Here is a 21,718-nt window from a genome sequence, read left to right as displayed (position 1 = left end):
GTGGGGAGAGAAGTTTTTACGTAGAGGTGGGCAGAAGATGACAACAGAAGGCATGATCCGAGCCGTTGTAGAAGCCATCCATGCCACACCAATGCACGCAGTCCTCTTTGTATCTGGCGGGGCATCTCAGGTCTCTCTTCTCTCGCGTTTTCTCTCTCCAATTTTTTCGATTTTCTCTCTCTAACTCTGTATACTAGACCATCTGCCCCTTTTTGGGCCGGAAAATGTATTTTTCTGGCGCTATTATGTCATGGATGAGTTTTTCCCGGCTAACTCTTACCCAATGTAAAACTTTTTCAGGCCCTTGGATGGCTATTATCGTTGCCCGGAGCTTCGAACACCGTCCTTGAGGCTCTCGTGCCTTATTCTCGCCTCTCCATGACTCAATTGCTGGGAAAGGTGCCGGATTTTCTTTTATTCGATTTAAAATCTTATCTTTCTATTGGGTGGTTTGGTTTTAGGTTGTTTTGCTCCTTTATTTTTACGGAGTAACTGGTGTTTCTGATGCATTTGTTTTCCCTTACAATGGACGGGTTCATATAATTGATAAGCTTTTTCGGGTTGGTGTTTCTTAGTCTCATGTTTGACCTGGTTTTGTGTTGTTTTGAGCATGTAATTGGAGTGAATTATAGGTGTTTGTGGTGCATTTGTTTTATTATCTGCATCTTGTGATTTCAATGACTTGTTGAACTCTTACTGTGGATTTTTATTCTTTGATTAGATAGACCTTGGTTAAAAATTATAGAATTATGTTATTATGGCGTTAGAGAATCTGATTTTGAGATGGAAGTTGTCGTTAGTGGAAATGGTTGGCTTCGATCGGCGATTGTTGTACTTACTATAGATACTTGTTTGGTTAGTTTATGATGCTTGCTTTTATTTTTATTTTATTGTGTTGTGTTTGAGTGAATGGGGATTTTGCTTTGAGATTTTTCTCTGAACGGCACAGTAGGAAAAAACCAATGCTCTGTGAATCGCTCGAGTTGACTGGGACTTGGGCGAGTTATGGGTGAGTCCCAGTAGGTTGTACACCTATATTATAAGTAATGTTATGCTCATTTTAACTTCAGTAAAATACAGACGTCTTTTTGGTTGTTGTTTAAGGTTTGTGGCCCTTATGTTTGGGGTTGGAAATTATTTGCTACCATGATTTCCTTTTAAATGCATTTCCTTTTCCTTTTAATATGTAATTTAATTTTTCAAAAAATATGCAAAGGACATGGCTCTATCCCAAGACTTCTTGGGAGATGCCTATCACAACAAACCAAAGCATTGTGTCACGCAAGGTGTAAAGAATAGGTAAGTCTTTTATTATATAGTAAATTTTTCTTTTTAAATTTTTCTTTTTATTTTTTAAACAAGGATGGCCTTAAGCAAGTTACTTCGACTTGCCTGAGTAACTCACCGCTGCCATAATTACTTAAGATTGATGGCTCAAAAGTATTTAAAAGAGATTATTCTCTATATTTGGGGTCGATAATCTATGAGAATTGAAAGATTGAGGAAGATGTCGCACATAGAATTAAAGTTGGGTGGGCGAGGTGGAGATGTACTTTTGGAGTTTTGTGATCGCTGCATACCAATGAAACTGAAGGAGAAATTTTAAAGGAGAACTCTTAAGACTAGCCGTGCTTTATGAGGTAACATGTTGGTTGGTTAAGAAATAACATATTCCTATCATGAATGTAGCTGAGATGAGGATGTTGAGATGTATGAGTGGCAAGACAAGAAAGGATGGAATTCAAAATGAATACATCCGAGGAACTTAGGGGTGACTCATATGACGAGAGAAAGTAGACTTAGGTGGCTAGCCATATGGGATGTCGGCCTAGAACAATACCGGTTAGAAGAGGTGAGTTGGTTCAAGTGGAAGGCTTTAAAAAGACAAGGGGAAGGGTTAAAAGGAAATGAATGAAAGTAGTGAAAAGAGATATAGTGATTTATGGTCTAATCGAAGGGTACAACCCTTAATAGAATGGAATGATAGAACAAGATTCATGTAGCTGGCTGCAAATAGTTGGGATAAGGCTCAAATGATGATGATGATTAAATTTGTTGAAAGGGACCTTTGGCCTATTTTCTGTCCCTAGATGTTGGGAGCATGAGTGAGTGTAAGAGCCGGAGCTTGGGATCAACCCATGGCTAAAGCTCCCTACCATGGGAGTGCCTAGGATCTCTGTTTAGGTAGCAGACCATATATGCATCACATGTATATAAGAGAATTTGAGGTGGGCCCTTTATTTTGTATCTATCTATATGTATATGTATTATTTTTCAAGTTGATTTCATAAATTGAAATGTATAATCCTCTTCTTAGTATCTTCAACACATATGCATGTTGAGAATTCTGAGAGGAGGCATATAGGTTGTGTTAACTGTCATATTGTATTTTAATTTTTCATTAAACAACTTGACAAAACTTATTTACAATTGCCGCTTACAGAAAATTCCAACAAGATTCATATTTTTGTTTCTTAAAACAAAGTCAAATACATCTCAAGTGAAGGCCAAGGGCTTCCACTGTTATACCTCAACACAACATTCCATTCGTTAAGCGATATGAGAGTACATTTACAAGACTGCTTACACCTCAATTACAACACAAGATATACATCAAACACATGACATAAGACCTCTTTTCAACTTCAATGCATGAGCTCACATGCAATATCATAAACAGGACTACAAAAGCAAGGGAAGCTAAAAGAACAGAGTTGCCTAAGGTTTACCTCATTAAGACTTTGTACATACTGGATCACACATTTCGATAGAGCATGGATCATTCCTTATGCTCCTAACCGTGGAAGCACCAAGGAGAACCCCATAGTCCTTTCTCCAACGCTTTCTAATGGGCTGAGACAATGTTGGAAAGATGCGCTAGAACTCTCCTACTTGGTTGTGCCAAAATTTTTGAGGAATGGTGCTCAACACCACCCAAGTGAATTTAGCATATGCATAGAATGCCATTGTGGGGCCCAAAATGACCAACACAAGTGGGGAACAATAAAGGCTAATGGTGACTGATTTTATGGGCAAAGTGAGAGTTACATTCAGAAGTGTGGCTTGGGATAGCCATGGTTAAGCTTAAAAGAAGCAGACCAGGTTGGTTGTGAAGAGAGAGAGAGAGAGAGAGAGAGAGAGAGAGAGAGAGAGAGAGAGAGAGAGAGAGAGAGTAGTAGTATAGTGTAGGTTGAGATGGGCACTAACGAAGGTTAAGGAATCACAACACCAAGACCATGAGAGAGTATGCGGTCAAGTGTGGGTGGCATGGAGGCTAAGGAGAGAGTCTAGAGAAAATTTGGCAGCATAACAATAGCTTGGAGCGTGAAGAAAATGGGGGTACAGATGATCCCAATTTATATTGTCGAATTACGGTTGGATTGGAGTCTATAATTTTGTTCTTAAGGTGGAGCAATGTGGGCCATTGATAATGGTAATCTATAGGGTGAAGAGAGGCTCCAAATCAAGCTATCCAATCTTTGATCATCTAACATGAATCATGGGTTGGGATTGCACCTGTATCCCTTAGTCATCCAATAGGGTTTGGATGACTAACTCAACATGTATTCAGATCACAAGAGATGAGTGTCCCAAGAAATCAAAATCTTACTTTCATTGATTCAAAAAGCGGTCCGCTCAGGGGACTACGCCCTCTTAGATGCAAAAATCTTCATCTGGTGGGGCATTTTTGTCTTTTTTTTTTGTTTGAATTATAAAAAATGCATTTACAAAATCCAGACCTAAAACAAGATTACTGGTCACCCTTTTGTCCCTTTGAACCTAGGCCGTCTAGATCCTTGGGTGCCTGCCTAGGCGTTGGGAGGCCTAGAACCCCTCGGCCACTTAAGTGCGGCGTGACTTTTTTGGAACATTGCTTACTTTACATATGTGTCAAGGACTTGTGACAATTGTCCCCTCTTGAACCCAATTACAACCTTAACCCTTCATAGTTCACTTTAGTTCAAACATAGGAAAGTAAATAGTGTGGGATAGCTGGTTGATGATCTCTGCATGATATCATCATCGGTGGGACATTGTGGCTGGGGCATGCCCCCCCGCCCCCCCCCAAATGGACGCATAACTTGGGACCCATGGGCCTAGTGATGCCCATTGACCATTTGGGCCTCACATGTGCCTAAGGCTCACATGTTGTGTTCTAATTTGTCTTTTGAAATTTGTTTGTTCATTTTGTAGAAAAATTATCTAAAAATCTCGAAAATATCCAAAAGTTTGCCTTTATAAAAATAAGACTTTTGATCTTGTTAAAGAATATTAGATGAGAAATAGGTGCCTCTGTTTTGGATTCTCAGCTATACTAATGCACTTTTACTCTGGTTACCCCTGTAATCATGTTTTCAATCTGACGTAGCATAACTAATGGCCCCATAGTCTCATAAGCATTGGGCCTTTGACAGTGTTACCCATACACTCCAATTTTGCTTTTGTATCTCGTGTCAACATGTGTGGCACTTAAGACACTTGTCGACATGTAGACATCTCGACATGCTTCGACACTAGTCCAACACATATTCCATATATGTCGAGGAATAAATTTTGTCGATATGCCATTCGGACGTGGTTAGTAAGCATGTTTGACTATAGACATTACTTTGATTCATGATTCTTATTGTTCATGGGTTTCAAACCCATGATGTTCTACGCTGGTGTTGAAAGTACTAACTGTCAAACAATCAACAACAATTGTGACTTTACAAGTATAATAGATATCCTAAACAAAAATAGTAAGAGACAATCACCCTTGAGAAATGATGGGATTCCTAAGAGGCCAATACAATCAACATTAATGAAGGCTCTTCGTTTATATTTGTCATATCGGATTCAAATATCAAAAGTACTAAATGTTTATTCTCTCATGTACAGTGTTTCAAAAAGCGCTAGGCGACCTGGGGGGTCCAGGCCACCCAACGCCTAAGCGGGCGCTCAGAACCTGGGCAGCCCAGTTGAATCCAAATAAGGATTTTGCAGTGCAGTTATGTCAGTATCATTTATATGTATTGCAGTACATAATTCAAATTATACTACATATTAGCATTTAGCACACACTCCATAAACATATCCTCCATCCTTGTTCTCTGTGCAGAAGATTTAGTGGCCGTAGGAGGGAGCTGATGTCCCTAAAGCATCCATGACCATGTCCCATGTCCCATGTCAATCCTTCATGCACCTCGACGTCATTATCATCAACTAACCACTCCATAGTATGGTTCATATTTTTTGATCTGATGGGGTCTCTCTTATCTCTCTTATTGAACCTGCCTTTCAAGAATCGATTGTACTTGATATAGACTAGGTCATTGAGCCTTTTTGATTCAAGCCTGTTCCTTTTCTTTGTATGAATCTAACAAAGTCAAATGATAGTATGAAACTAATTAAAATCTAATATCTATGGTTCATGTATTATTTATAAAATTATATAAATTACCCTTACGGCCTTACCCCTTCAAAAGTACTCCAATTGAGCTCACAACCGGATGCAGAAGTGGTTAGGTTTAAGATCCGAATGGCCAACTTTTATAAATTTGGAGAATTAAACTCATGTTGGTTCCACCAATGGGCTGCAAAGATATAGAATAAAATCGTAAATAAATAATAGAATTACTTGATTACTTGAACTTGATGAACTTAAGAATATTATTAATACTTGGATCAATTTTGGCCGTTTGCCTCATCGCCATTGGACTTCCAAAAGACTTTAATGAGCACGTGTAATTTATCAGCTCATCAGCGTATATAATATCTTGCATATCAGGATCAGGGATTAGCACCTCTGCACACTCATTAAATCCATTCATAATTATGTCATTTGTTTGTATATCCTTGTCAATATAAAAACAAGCTGGGTTCAAATAATAACCAGTTGCATGCAATGGTCGATGTAGCTGCCTATCCCACTTCTCATCAATAATCTAAAAAACAGGCTTGTAGCAGGTTTCTTCATCATTGAAATTTTGGGCTCTCTCTCTTTTGTATTTCTCCATAGGATCATATATGTAGCCCATAGAAGACTTGTCACTATCCACCATGCGAAAGACTTTAACAAGAGGAAAGAATACCTTAAGAGCGCCCTTCACCTCTCTCCAAAAAGCCTTAAAAAGTATAATATCTCTCACCTTATTCCCAACCTGATTCTTAGACCACTTGCATGCTCTCCACTCATCTGAGACAAACATTTGCCTCAACTGCACTCTCCTCGAATGTATGCTATCTAGGGATAAGTACCAAGTCGCAAATCTCGTGACCCCAGGCCTCACAATCTCTTTCTTCTTTGTAAAGGTACGCATCATGCTGAGGGTGAGATGGTGGCTATAAATGAAATTTGTAACTAACTTGGCCTTTTTCACTGCACCTGATATCTCGGTTAAACCGTCAAGAGCCTCAAGCATGAGGTGTATGCAATGTGCTGCATATGGTGTTCAAAAGATTCTAGGATAAGCTATGTGCAACAAATTAGATGCAGCAACATTAGGAGTAGCATTGTTTGTGACAACCTGTACAACAAGATGCTCCCCAACCTCCTTGATTCCCTTCTTTGTCACTTGAAATATGTAATGGGCATCATGGATATGATTAGAGGCATCAATAGACCTCAAAAAGACAGTCCCTGCAAGACAATTCACAAGCAAATTCATCTGACTTCTTCTCTTCCTATCACTCCAAGCATTAGTCATAATAGAAACCCCATACTGAGCCCATGCATCCTTCTTAAGTTCTACAGCTTCCTTCTTGGCACTCACTGCCTTTTTTAAAAAAGGCTCTGAAAGCTCATATGGGGTTGGGGGTTTCATCCCAGGGCCAAATTGGCCAACTGCCTCTATCGCAGCATAGAAGCTGCTTAAGCGAGCGGTATTGAAAGGAATGCTCGCTTCATAAAACCATGTAGCAAGATAATACGCAGCTCTATCTTTTTCTTCCTTCTTGATTCTATTTTCAATGGTGGTTTGTTTTTTTGTTTTCTCTTTGGCAACCTCAGGGTTAGGCCGAGGTAAAAACTATCCATAGGGCCTCTAACCCGAGTCTTCTTAGTCCCAGAACCAAAAGCAATTATAACTTCCTTCCCCTTTCCCTTAATAATGGATTGCTCAACCTCTTGACATCCCTCCCTTTCCTCATTACTATCATCATCATCAAACTTGATCTGAACCCCAGACCTAATCTTTGCTATAAAGGCAAATCTCTCATCTTTTTTCATTTTCACCATGTTCAAAAAATTGTTTATTTCCTCTTTAACAACATCAGGAGTCTTTTTACATGAGGCAACATCCCCCTTGATACCGACAAGATGTCTCTTGAAGTGGTTTATTCCCCCTTTTGTGTCCTTTTCACAAAACTTGTATCTTATGCAATTTTTATCATTAAGATCTTGGTTATAGCCATATTTCCAACCAGGATCACCACTCTTATTAGATCCCAAAGAACATATCTAAAAAATAATGTAAATTACTAAAGCAATAAAAAAAAATCACTTACTTTGAGTTTGATTGCTCAATCTTCAATCTTCCACCTCAAAGATGCATCTAAATACCCAAAATTTTCTAAAAGCCCCCCTAATAGCTTTGCCAAACATCAAAAAGTAAATCTAATATCATTGGGTGATGTTTTGATCAATTTTGTTAACTTTGAGAAACCCTTCGATCCTAAAAAAAACTAGATTTTTGGGGCCCTTCTATCTCTAAAATTGGCTCCAACAAGTTTTAGGGTTCAAATGAATCTAAAACCCTAAATTTTGGCCCTTAAAAATAAAAAATAATGATCAAAATTGCCTTTATCGAAATTCCGCCCTTGGGAGGGGTGTAAGCCCTGGGCCTGGGCACCCGCCCAGATTAGCTACCTTCGGACCGCCTAAGCACTGGGCGGTCCGCTTTTTGAATCATTGCTCACGTACTATATCAAAGAAATATGGTTCCACATAGACTAATATGTTAACATAGTCCCAAAGGCTTAAAATAGTTATTTTATTAAAAGTAAATAGTCTGTTTTTTAAATATAATTTTTTCTAAGAGATTTGAGCTTACATCTTTTAAGGATCAATATATTATGTAAAATAGTTATATCAAAGCAACTATAAATAATTTTTACCTACATTCTATAAAGACAGAATCATTGATGAGATCTAAAGAGCAACATTTTGGAAAATAAAAGAATTAAAACATTCATTTTTATTTTTATTGTATATTTATATTTTCAAATTTTATATTTGTGACCTTTCAAATCTATTATTATTTTTAAAATTCTTTTTACTTTTAGTTATTATTTTTTATATATAAAAAAATTGTACGGGCATGTCACGACCGTTCTGGGTTTTTAAGTTGAAGCACTAGACCCCTAAGATACGTACTAGACATGACACCCTTGTCAGTGTCCATTTAACACTGTCCAATGATTGGTTCGTAAAAGCTGCCAATAGGTGACAAAACCGTAGCTTTAGTGGATTTCAGGGCCCCCCAAGGACAAGTTTACCTTTTCTGGTGTTTGCGCCATAATATGCGCACGTCCTCTTCGTGGAGGTGGCTTCTCATACATGCAGCTATCATATGCACATATCGTGGGGTGGAAATTGTTGAGGATTTAGCTCATACCATCACAAACCGCTCACCTCACGTTGGGGTATATCTTCCTCCCGGCTAATGGCCACTAGGCATCTATCTGACCTCGACAAGGACTGAGCCTGCAAACCCTCCTCATTTTGTTGAAGCGGAATGAGGAGGTGCAGTCTCTCATACATATATTGTTTATTGCTTATGCCACGCTGCTTGAAGAGTATTATAAAGAGTCTCATTTGGTCCATATGTCAATGGGAATTTCATTGGAATTTGAGCACATATGAGCATCCTCTCTTCATAAATTTGACTTACCGAGTTTGGATGATACTATGTTAGACTTAACTGCTGAAGGCACACGGTTGATGTCTTTGAATAATATTTTGGAGAAGTAGAACTTGTGGTGCATTACTTATCTCAAGGTGTCCTCCATTGTTTGATAGATAAACCTTCACTTGCAGTCTTTATGGTACCTACAGGCCATCTGTATCTTCTGGTCATGTTATTCCAATTTTTTCCTTGATAAACTTCCATTTATCCGTATCTGATGCTTGTGACATGGACAGGGCATTCCATTATCCAAGGAAGATCCCCCCTTGGAATTTGCCTAGCATTATTGCAAAGCTTCTTCCCTTGATTTGTCCCAGTATCATCTGTTCTTTGGCTGCCATTGTAGCCTCAAGTATCTTATCCAACAGTTATGTTGCCTCTTGATAACATTTTTTGAGGGTTTTTATGATGCAAAATGTCCACAACTTGATGTAGATGCTCTAGTTCCTCCATTAGTCATATACACAAGACTATCATCAGAACGATGTGGAAATCAACAATGCATTTGTTCACATATTTACCCATCATCATCATCATCCGAGCCTTATCACAACTATTTGGGTCGGCTATTCACATATTTACCCATGAATGTGAACTTAGTTCCATTCTCTTTTTCCTCCAATATAGTTTTGTAGTCAAGAGGGTAGTTGGTTTATTCCATCAATTTTAGGTTTCTACAACATTCTTCATCCATTTTCACTTTTTCAGTTTGTTTTCTTGCCATCCTTCAGGCAAAGATATTTTATGTTTGTCTTTATTTCTAAGGAAAATATAAGTATTTTTCCTCCTACAAATGATGACATGCTTTCGTAATATATAATATCCTTCCATGGGAACCACAGGCTGGTTCACCCATTCAAAACATGAGGTACAGGTCGATTTCTATAGTATTTTTATTTTTTTATGTTTAGTTATTCATGAATTTTGAGTTTATTATGTATATGTGGTTGAACTGGCTTTGGGCTGCCGATCACTTTACGAATGCAATATGGATGGACCTCTATTTGCCCCTTCTTCTCTAGCTGAATCTTCTAAAATTATATACCAGCCAGCTGGTTCTGGGGAGGTTGGATAAATGTGATGGAGTTTACCAACTGGACAATTCTTATGCTCCAACCACCTGTTTTTATCTCCACCAATCTGAGGACCTAGCTGGACCGGACAAGGGACTGGTTTGGCCAATACGAGGTTGAAGTGGCTGTCTAGTAGGCTTTTAGTAACGTGGTTATTGATAGAATGTTGTATCTTTTTGCTGTTGGAGATCCTGTGGGTTGTTCAGGAGGATAGCATGGTCAACTTCGTTGCTTCAGATAATTGTGACCTGCTTTGATTAATTAATGGTATTGTCATTTCTTTTACTGATCATGAGATCTAGTAAAAGCAATTTTTACGTTGTTCATATAATATCAGTTCAAATCTGAATCATTGGAAGTTTTTAGGTAGTCCTTCTTCTTGTTTTATTCCAAGGAGTCATGCTATGCTATTTTATATGTTCTATAAATGTAGAACCGATGTATTTGATGGCTCCATGGAAGAAATTTTAGACCTTTTTTAATTTTGTCACTATTAAAACAAGAAGTTGTCAAAGATGAAGGAATGGTGTACCGATGTTTCTGTTGTTTAGGTTAAGAACTGGTCTAGCATGTTGTTGTTCTGGTAGTGTACCTTGTCAGTTGATATACATGATTTTGTAGTGTTTGTTCTTGGCCAAGTGTACATACAAACTCTCCATTAACTTATGGTTTCACTTGTGAATATTTATGCAACTTCCCCCAAAAGTATGTAAATGATTTGAGACATCCATGTATCACATTTGACTCATTTGCAGGTTCCTGCAGCATTCGTTAGTAAACAAACTGCAGAGGAGATGGCATTGCTGGCATATAATCGTGCTTTGAAACTTACTAAAATAGGTTTGACTTGTCCTTGAGTTTTAGTATGAAAACATTGCTAAATTCCTCTTTGGAGAAAGTACCTGCATGGTTTATATATCATATTATCTCTCTTGCATGTCTATGCATATGTGTGTTTAGGTTTATTAGTGGGGGTTTTGTGCTTCCTTTTACATCCTGGTTTAATTTTTCCAAATACATGCTAGTTAATAATTTCATATTCTTGACTTTTTACTGAAAAATTTGCAAAATAAAAATATCATTGATTATTTTCTAGAGGTGGATACTTACGTTTGTCTTGTTATATGTTTAAATGTTCATTTAAAAATGGAAGAAGCATTAAGTTTATCTTGCAGAAACTTTTCCATTGTTAATTTGGATCTTTCTGAAATTGTCAAAGATAATGTTGGGTTACTAGTATCATATATGATATACAGAGTGAGTCACCAGCATTCACAACTTATATCATAATCAGTAAAAGAAGTAAGTTAAAAATGTTTTTGTGTTTGATTTGGTAGCGATGTTTTACAATTTTTAAAGCAAGTTATAAGAAGAAAAGAATGCATACAGAGTAAACTGGAGGTTTTTTATTGGAGCTCATATGAACAACAGCCACGATCACTTACTGAAAATATGAATATTTTGAACAGAAAAAATAAAATTTACTCAGATTATGATTGTTCTTCATCATCATCATCATCATCCAAGCCTTATCCAACTATTTGCAGTTGGCCACATGAATCCTATTCCACCATTCTGCTCTAGCAAAGGCCATATCCTTAGTCAGATTGTTCTTACAATAATATTCTATTTGATAGGTGCTCCGGTTATGGGGATTGGATTCACTGGGTCATTGGCTAGCACGCATCCAAAGCACGGGGACCATCGGTATTGCCTAGATTTTCCTCATTTATTTTTATTTTTATCAACTATTGAAGAGCTTACTCTTTGTTATAATGGGTTGTTTAAATATAAGTCAAAGGGAAAAATGTTGTGTCTATAGACTATATCGTCTACCCCACTGGTCTCATGGTGGCTGTCTCATGAACTCAAGCCCTCTTTAATCGTGCCTATTTTAGTGGAGCTATCAAAGATCTGCCTCATTTGCAGCATTACTTACATAATGAATTTTTCAGTACATGATAGATCATGGACAAGTCATGAGAGCAAAAAAAACAAAAGAAAAAACAAATCATTTGTAGTTCAATATTGGGACTTCTTCATCTTTAAACTATCCAAGTGACTGCATCCGTGTTGATGCCTTAATTACTTGTATTGTTTTTTACTACTCTTGATGATATTTCCATTTCTCTCTGGCTATAACCTCCACATAGTTGCTAGGATTGAAATTCCATATGAAAGAACACTCACTACTTTAAACTTGATGTATGCATGGACAGAAGTGAAAGATGGACAATGTGATCTAGCCAAGTATGTACAGTTAATTTTTTTTTTTAATTCATACCGGCTTGAACACTTACAAGTGTCCAAAATTACAACTTCATTAAAAAATTATACCCAAATATATTCTAGGATCTCCTATTGTATCCATTACAATTCTTTATAATCAAACAAAAATACAATGCATGAAGAATCAAGAAACTTGGAGCAATTAGAATACCAAATACCTTGCCTTAGGTTACCTCCATGGACTTCGTGCACCCCACACCGGGTCTCCTCCACCAATAGAACTTGGGATCTTAGTCCTAACCTTTTCTCATAATTTGAGAAACCTAGGCAAAACCTCTTGAGAGCATGACATAGGATGGAAGCAATCTCATAGCACAAGAAAATAACACAAGTACCATCTGGTCTAGGGTATGCCACCCTCTAGTGGCTTGATTGTACCCCTTAGGGTTTACTCTAGGCTAAAAGCAACTCAAAACCCTAACTAGAAGATAGAAATAAGAGAGAGAGAGAGAGAGAGAGAGAGAGAGAGAGAGAGAGAGAGAGTGGGGGATACCTCTCAATGGAAGAGAGAGAGAGAGGCCAATCCAATTTCACAAGTGTAGAGAATACACCATCATAGAAAATATTTATATAGAGGAGGCTATGGTTTTGCCACCATTGTGAGTTTTAATCTAGACCGTAGATCTTGGAGACCTGTGGGGTGAAGAGATCTTAGTCCTTCATTCCTTAGATCAACCATCATGATTAAATGAATGAGCTAGATACATCATTCCTCAGTTCTCATAACTCTATTTCTATCAAATATTTGTGTAGAGAAAATATTATGTATTTACATATTAAATTTCAATCAATCTCTACACCTTCCGATTTTAAAGCAATCAATCTTCATTTCACAAAACCTTCCTCTAATTCCATCACAAGCCATACATAAAAGGAAAGATGAATTATGTGGGGCATCCCACACATGGTGGGCTATGTGGGGCCCATGCCCCCACCTTATGGGCTCAAATGTGTTGGGCCCAAAGCTCCAATGGGCCCCCACGCCCCAAAGTGAATTTTAAATAAATAAAAATAATTTTAGAAAACAAATAAATATTTTCTCTCTGAATTAAATAAATCCAAAAATTTGATGTTTATTTATTTAAAATGTTTTTTTCACTAAAATAAAATATCTAGAGGCCTAAAAATTCATTTTACTTATCTAAAATATAATTAAAACATAGTTAAGCTTATTTAAGAAGATTTGATGGAAATTAGATCCATAGAGTTAGGAATATCACAAAAATACTAAAGACTCCATCCTTTCTGGGAACTGCATGTCTTTCTTCTCAAACTGACCCAGAGCCCTTCATAGGGGTTCATGTTTGGACTACCAATGTCGGCCAATAAATGAAGGGGACATGATCCTAGCCCATGGATTACAGGTTCCTTCCTAAGGACAAGTCCAGACCCCATTCTAGCACAATAACTGGGTCCTTCCAACACAGTGCAATATTGTAGGGAGACATCTCTTCGACACATGTACACAACACACCCACCCTCACTCAAAGGGCTGCTTCCCGGATAGCTATCTAGTGTACATGTCGTGCGTTGGTAATGATGTGGATTTGGCCCTTGTCCTCTCTGGCTAATCACCGCATACAGGGATCACACCTAGTCCCCTGACCAACCACCTTGGGGACAACTCTGACCTCATCAAGGGAATGATCCAACGTCGAAACCCTAATCGGTTGTGCACAAATTCACAGGGCTACGGGTTTTTAGACATCAGCCTGAGCCATAGCCCATCCAAACTCAGGTGAGTCACAGCATCAACGATGCTTCACAGTCCACCCTGGATCATGCAACACCGTCTATCCGGACTACGTTTCCTCTGGAGCTACCATATCACTATAATAATAGTTTTACATGCTCTTATAAGGCCTTTAAATGGCCATATAACCCCAACAAGAACCATGTGACTTATTAGGCATCACTTAAGAGAATTGAGAAAATACTAGAACACTTTCACATGCTCTCCTTGTAATCCTGCATTATAGCATCATTTGATCCATTTGTTCCACTGCTTATTCTACCTGCCTAAGAAATGTATATTCAGTTCCTTACATTGAATATTGGTCTTAAACTAAAACAGTAGCCAGTAAAATAACCTTGCCGAGGGCTCTTTTATACCAAATTTTAGAAGCTAGAGGATCTATCTTCCTAACATGGGGCCCATCTTGGCCATAAATCATATCATGACACTATTTGAATCTTCCAAACTTTATACCATGATGGGGATCTTATTGGCCTCTCATGAGGAGTTGCTCATCTCCTTTGCTTAAAAAATGTCCTTAGAGACCCATAAATTCATTCATTCCTTTTGAAGATCTCTATTATCTTTGGCACCTAGATATGTCATTTCTATTCTTGTAGTTTCTAGCACTCTTTCGTCTACTGTTTTTTTTTTCCCGTGTTTGCCTCCAAAAAAACAAACAAAAAAAAACACTTCCGAATGCTTCAAAATGGCTTCCTTGTCTCCCCCATCTGCCATCACAAAATTTGCCTCCTTTACTAATGCATTATCCTCAAGAATTTCTACCTCTGTCTCAATCTCTTCATTAGCTAACCATCTGGAGGGCATCTTCTGATTCACTTGTTTGAAGTCCTAAATTTGTTTGCCTGTAAACTCCTCTCCAATTGGCATATGAAATATATTTCCCCTCCTCAATCCATTTCGTGAAAATCACATTTTATATTCCCGATCTTAAGCACCCCGACAATAACCTTGAAAATAGGGATACATAATTGATGCTAAGCGATGTAATATTTGGCTTATGTGTAGTCTTTCTACCATGCGGCCCAACTTTCCCTCTGATTTAGTGGCTTACCCTTATATTTCTAGCATAGGATGCCATAATTGGCTGTCACAAACCAATACAGTAACTTGTTCTCGCTATATTCTTGAATTTATCCTAGTTTCTTGAGTACTCTAGAGAATGCCCAAGTCTTACTAGTGACCCCACTTCAACACTCATTTAGCTGAGTCCATAAAGAATGCAATTGTGCCTACCAATATTAGAAACCACATGGGTCTATGACTCATTAGGTGTAAAACTCTCTCCTTATGTCAGTAGGCAGCGCCGTATAGGTTGGGCAAGGAATTAGACTTTGCTAATTCCTTTACAAACATGGTGCTTTCTTCCATCATGTGGTATGGTTCTTCTTTGCTCGGTATGCTCTCCAACCTTCCCCCCCCTCCCCCAACTCCCCAAGCTTGTGCACAAACACAAGCATAGGGTGTGTCTCGTTCTTCTTCTGTTTATAGTTCTTCATACAACCTCCAACCCCAACTCCCCCCCCCAACCCCAAAAAAAAAAAAAAAAAACAAGAAAAAAAGAAAAAAAAGAAGAACCACCATCACACAGACATACATCCCTACACAATTATCTAGTGGCTCTAAACCATAGAACCAACCATATGAATACAAAGAACCTTCTTCTCACACTCCATCCATCCCTTGTGGTGAGGGTGGAGAAGGGTGCGTTATGCTTCCGAGCTATGATGCTCAATGCTAATATCGAGACATGAAGCAAAATACAACTCGGCTTTTCCTAAAATCTTGGACTTGGATATATAGGTACAAGTATCCTATGTGGCACAATGAAATTATAGGATACGGTATGACAAGGACATGGTAAATATCAATTTAGGAAAAAATACAATGATATACCGAAGAAAAGGATTAATGATACCGTTATATTAAAAGTTAGGACATTGAATGTGTAACTCGTGGGATTCAAATGGGATTCTTAATATTCTAACTTCAATATAAAAAATTTCGAAGCTGCCAATGTAAAGGATTTGATACACCAAAGTTAACAAATTACTTGTATGCATTACATGGTAATAATTCTACTTGAAAATGTGACCTAGCTAATAAACAAATAGCAAACAAGGAGTGCATAAAACTAGCTAATAAACAAATAGAAAACAAGGAGCGTGTAAAAATAGGGACTCATCATCCTTGAGTATTATAATATTATTTTACACGTGATCCTTAGTATTAGTTACGTCATCTTCTAGATAATAAGTTTTATAAGATTTTTTACTCTTTATCGTTAATATTATGTAGGGTAATAATCAGAAATATCCCTTTTCTCTAAATTCTTTGAAAAATACCTAAATTCTTTGAAAACTATGTCCATAGCTATTCTTTGACTTTCTATAATTTTTTTACCAAAAATCCCCTTCACAGTTCTATTAAAATCGTGATGGTCCAACGCCCAACTCTCATGACTCTTTAAGTTGTTTTTGTAAACCATCACAATACTTGTGTCCCTCTCAGTTATTGTAACCTTTCTTCTTAATTTTTGGTCTCCTTCGCCTCTATGCCACCTTCTGCAACCTCTATTCTTCTCTCTCATCTCTTCTTCTTTCTAAATTATTCCATGCAACAACCCAAATCCTAGAATGCTTGAACCAGGGTCTACTTTTTTCTTCTCAAACCATCTTCTACCCATTAAGCATCTTATTTTTTGTAATAAAATTGCTTGGTTATTTGCCTGCTTGCGAATCCAGAAAATATCAGGCTGTTGTGTATGCAATTAATCCTAAAAAAGAAAAAACCCAATTCAGCCTATAGCTTCAATTCCCTAAAACCTGTTTTGCATCCTCGTCCCGAACCATCCCAAGCACCTAATTTCCACATTGAACCTATTCTTTGTTGCTGACCTACTGAAATCCAGAAGGGTACCGACCCTATGACTGCTGTAGAACCTGTCTGAAACTTCACCCTATTATTCCCAACTCTTCTTCTCTCCGATTACTCAACTTCATGACCTTAGCAGCCTCATACTATTTTATTACCCTAAAAATCACATTAAACCTTCGAAGTCTGCGGCTATCTAATCCTTTCTTAAAAACCACAGACTAAATCATTGACTTGTCTAATCCTGCTGGACTGTCGGCTTCCAGAAGGTATTTCCTATCTTTTATGGACCTATTCTTCCGCTAAACTCCTACCCATCCATACCAAAGCCTTGCCTACTAGCCCACCATAACTCAAGACTATTCAACCTTATATGTCCCCAATTAGGCTGGTAATTGATTGTAGCCATCTGAAATAACCCTCGTCAACTCCTATTTACCCACCTGTTGTGACTCTTTAAAATCATCCTGCACTTCAATACACTTGTATAGGCTCCCAATTGCGCTGATCTTACTCATAAGTCCATCTTGAACCTTATCCGCTGTTAAAAATAGATCCCATTCATCCGCATCCCCCATTTCTTCCCACAATTTCCTCCTGGTCCACATTGCCTTTGATTTGAACTTGGTGGAATATTTCTGAGAACCTTGTAACTCCCCAAGCCAGCAAAACCGCCTTGCCTCATCTCCATTTTACATCTGCCTGAAACCTTGTATCACTTCGAAGTGCCTTACAGATAACATATATATTCTACGTACTCTTCAACACTGGATATTCTCTCTCACATTTGCCTTTTCTAGTCTGATAGCTTGCTTATCTTTTCCTGTTCTATAGGTTTTTCTTGTCAACAAGGACATCGAATCTATTAAGGACATCTAAAATAACCTTGATTAAGGTACTCAAATCATTTCTCCTATCCACAGCTGGAATCTTTTTATATCGGTTCAGCTTGTGGATTTGATGTCAATAATCTAATACTCAATTTGTTGGGGTTGTTTTGTAGGGCCTTAGGGATCGAGAAGAGGAAGATTGGATTTCAAGTACATTTTTACTCCAGGTATGTAAACATTGAAAACATGAAGAAGACTAAAATGTGTCTATGACAATGGATTGGTGGATCCTTGATGCACAGATTGTCATGGATCAAAAGACCAGAATACCGTTGAGTTTGAAATATGATTAAAGCAGTACCACTTACACACAAAAAATTCAAAAATCTTCTCTCAAGGGTCCATAGACATGAATATCTATGCACTAAAAACCCCTTTAAAATTTGAGCATAGAGATAAATGAGGGAGAGAGTCTGCTATATTAGAAACTTACAAAGGTAATAAGTCATAATCTTAATGGACAAATTTGAGGTGTGCTTCTTGGTCTTTCATATGTGGGAGATTGGTCTTTCATATTTGGCCAATTTTCATATGTGCTGAGAGGCTTACAGTCATATGTCCTATGTTGGTTAAACACTTTATCGAGGCAATGAGATTTAGATAGCCACAATAACCTATATTCTCTATCTCGCATTATATTAATTCCTAGATATAGTCTGCCTCTTCCAAGTCCTTAACATCAAATGTGGAGTGTTGGGTTTGTAGCCTTTAAAGGCCTTGAGAGCATGTAAAACTTGTGACTATGGTGATATAGTACTTGGGAATGTGGTCCATGTGGGTTAGAAAGGCATGCTTTGTAATTCCTGTTGACTCACGGGTTGGGTGGTCTAGGCCCGAGAGTAGAGTCTAAAACCATTTAGCCTTGTCATAAGGCACAACCATGGAGGGTCTGTATGGTCATCCCTTGTTGACGTCAGAGGGATGCCCAGGGTGGATTAGCTCCGAGGTGGCTGCTTTCATGTGTGCAGTTGGTGGCCTGTGAGGCCAAGGGCCAAAATCCTCAATATTACCACCGCACATATAGGCATGATAGCTGCATTCTATGGGAAGCAACCCATTAGTGTCATATGTGTACATGTGATGAAGAAAGGCTCCCTACACCATTGCAATAGCGTGCACATGTCTATGTAAGACATGACTCTTCCTTTGGGGCAAACTGTAATCCACACATTAGACTCGTGTTCGTTCTATTTATTAGCCAACTTACATGACTCGTCCTTTGGGGCAAACTGTAATCCGCACATTAGAATCGTGTTTGTTCTATTTATTGGCCAACTTTAATGGATCAATCATGAGCCCCTGTGATTGATTGTGGGTCATATGTTCCATCGGGTTGGTTTGGGAAGATAGATTGTGGACCATGGGAACTAGCATATGTGGAGTGCCTTGATGGATAGATAGACCGTGGACCAAGGGACCTAGCATATGTGATTTTGCATATTCCTGACTTGATGGATCCGATTCTCATGTAATCATGTTTATTTATGTATCACAAAAATGAACTTTTAAAGTAGGTTACATATTTTATTTTTGCTTCATGAGTTTTTAATTCAAACTTGATGGATCCAATGGTCGTGTAATCATGTTTATCTATATATCACAAAAATGAATTTTTAAAGTAGGTTACATAATTTATTTTTGCATCATGAGTTTTTAATTCAAAAATGCTTTTTAATTAAAAAATAAATAGCTTTTGGAATTAAAATTTCAGAGACAATTGTTTGGGGCATAAAAAATTATTTGGGACCCATGTGGGGCCTGGTGGCCAAGAGCCCAACTGTGGGAGGGCCCAAGATGTGCGGCGTGTGGGGCTCATTAGGGCTCCATAAGCCAACACACCCCTCCTTTTCCTATTTTTTTCACACTCCTTTTTGACTTAAATAATTGATTTATTGTTTTCAGATGTTTGGAAAAGTTAGGAAAGCTTGATAAGTCTTCTAGAAGGATTAAAAAGCTTCTAGATGGTTTTGTGATAGAGTAATAGTCCTATGAGACCCTCCCACACCCATGTGTGTAGGACTCCAAAGGATCAACATTAAATTTAGCACAGATATCTAGAAAAGTTAAGTCCCACACTTATGTGATAACTTTTCTGCAGATTTGTGCGAAATTTAATGGTGATCCTTTGGGGTCCTACACACATGGGTGTGGGAGGGTCTCATAGGATCATTACTCTTTGTGATAAGGTTAAATCAAATAAATTGGATAAATCCTATTCCTCTTGGATTATAAGAGAATAGGTCAACGATACTAAGGGATAAGGGTTCTAGATCTTTCCATCATGATGGTTAATCTAGGGAATTGAGGGTTTAGGTTAAATGCCTCTTTTCACCCCATAGATGTGATTTAAAATGGCATTCTCGAAAACATCTTTGAACTCTGTTTCTCACATGTATCAATTATTACATTCCCCCCTCCTCCTATAGCCATCACAAGAAATCAACTGTCCAAATTGAATTCCAAATAAAATGGCAAACCCTGGCCTTGACACCATTATACATAAGGGGTTCTACCCCCTCAATTAAACACACCTTTCATGAACCTCTTTTTCTCTCTCCTCCACAAACCACTTCTCTCTCTGCACTCTCTCTAGAATAGGTGGTACGCACCACCTAGGAAGCTTATAGGTTGGAATGCTTCACCCAAATAGTAGACTAGGGTAGGAAGCTTCACCTAACCCTCGGTCTAGTTTGATTATCTTGGATGTGCTCTCTTGCCTCAATTAGTTCTAGGTTTGCCATAAGAGCTTCCTAACTTAAATGGATTTAGCAGGGATCAAGATCAGTGTGCCATCGAGCTAACCGGAGTGGGGTGTACCAAAGTCCTTTAGAGGTGATGTTGAGGCAGCTAGCTCCTTTATAGGATTCCTATGTTCTTGATTCACTATTATGTTCGTTAGTGTAAGTTTCTGATTTTTATGAATAAAAAAGTTTGTTAAGTGGCAACAAGTGAGGATCCTTAGATTGTAATTGGTTTATTTTATTGTGTTTGCATTGTAAGGGCCCTTGTAAGTAGACTTGCCGATAAAGTTGCCAAAATATTTTAAATACACATACCGTGCTTGATCTACATTGCCACCTTTCATGGAGCTCAACCAATTTTTGACATGATGCAACAACTGCAAATCATTGCTAGCTGGTCTCATATCATTTGCATAAAGTGCAAGTGAAATGATAGAACCCCCACATATTTTCATGAATAAAAATGGATTTGGTTACACATTTGAAATCCAAACGCAAGAATTTAGTGATGAGTTTTTATACTGTTTTTGGGGTGCTTCTTTAACCCATGCAAGGAGTTACATAACCTGCAGAATTTATGTTCATCGCCTTCCTTGATGAATCATTCCGGTTACTTCGTATACACCATTTCATCACTATCATCATTAAAAAATGTCGTCTTTACATCCAACTGATGTAATTCCAGCTCAAGACAGGTAATTATGTTCATCGCATTCCTTGATGAATCCTTCCGGTTACTTCGTATACACCTTTTCAGCACAATTATCATTAAAGAATGTCGTCTTTACATCCAACTGATGTAATTCCAGCTCAAGACAGGGAATTATTGTAACCCAAATAGGAATAGTCTTAATACTTGTGTATGACAAGAGCATGTCGATGGCATGCTTTTCAGGCTAAATTTTTGCAACAAGTCTAGCCATACTGCTATTAAAGTTCAACTTGTTTTTCAAAGGGCACTTGCATCATGCTGGTTTCACTCCTACTGGTGCATTCACCAATTCCCAAGTTCCATTCATCATAACCGACTCCATTTCCTCCTATAATGCTTCTTCCACTTGTAATTATTAGGAGACTTCATGGCATTAGCATAGGCCAATGTCCTCCTATGGGTGTATTGTTTTTTGTTTGCTCAACATTCAGCCCCATAGAGCAAAACAGGTGTCACAACTGTCCTAATAATACAAATTCCATTAATAAAATAAAT

General features: G+C 38.0%; 1 protein-coding gene across 3 annotated transcripts in view; it reads left to right on the top strand.

The window, feature by feature from the left end:
• LOC18445598 (Nucleotidylyl transferase superfamily protein) overlaps positions 1-21,718 on the top strand; it is a 49,782-nt gene continuing 28,064 nt past the window's right edge. The window contains exons 1-7 of one of the 3 annotated variants that reach the window (XM_011629254.3): positions 1-130; positions 301-399; positions 10,717-10,801; positions 11,599-11,668; positions 17,715-17,775; positions 17,884-17,937; positions 20,543-20,602. In XM_011629254.3, coding sequence (XP_011627556.1) covers positions 38-130; positions 301-399; positions 10,717-10,801; positions 11,599-11,668; positions 17,715-17,775; positions 17,884-17,937; positions 20,543-20,602 — 522 coding nt within the window. In that variant the 5' untranslated portion in view covers positions 1-37. The remainder of the gene's footprint in view (positions 131-300; positions 400-10,716; positions 10,802-11,598; positions 11,669-17,714; positions 17,776-17,883; positions 17,938-20,542; positions 20,603-21,718) is intronic. The other 2 variants (XM_006855735.4, XM_088854462.1) reach the window with 2 other exon arrangements.

This window comes from Amborella trichopoda, chromosome 12 (assembly GCF_054954075.1).
Source record: "Amborella trichopoda isolate Santa Cruz 75 chromosome 12, AtrichopodaSantaCruz75HAP2 v2.0, whole genome shotgun sequence".
In the NCBI taxonomy this organism is placed as follows: Eukaryota; Viridiplantae; Streptophyta; class Magnoliopsida; order Amborellales; family Amborellaceae; genus Amborella; species Amborella trichopoda.
Note: the sequence above shows the minus strand (reverse complement) of the source record. Positions and strands in the feature narration are given on the sequence as shown.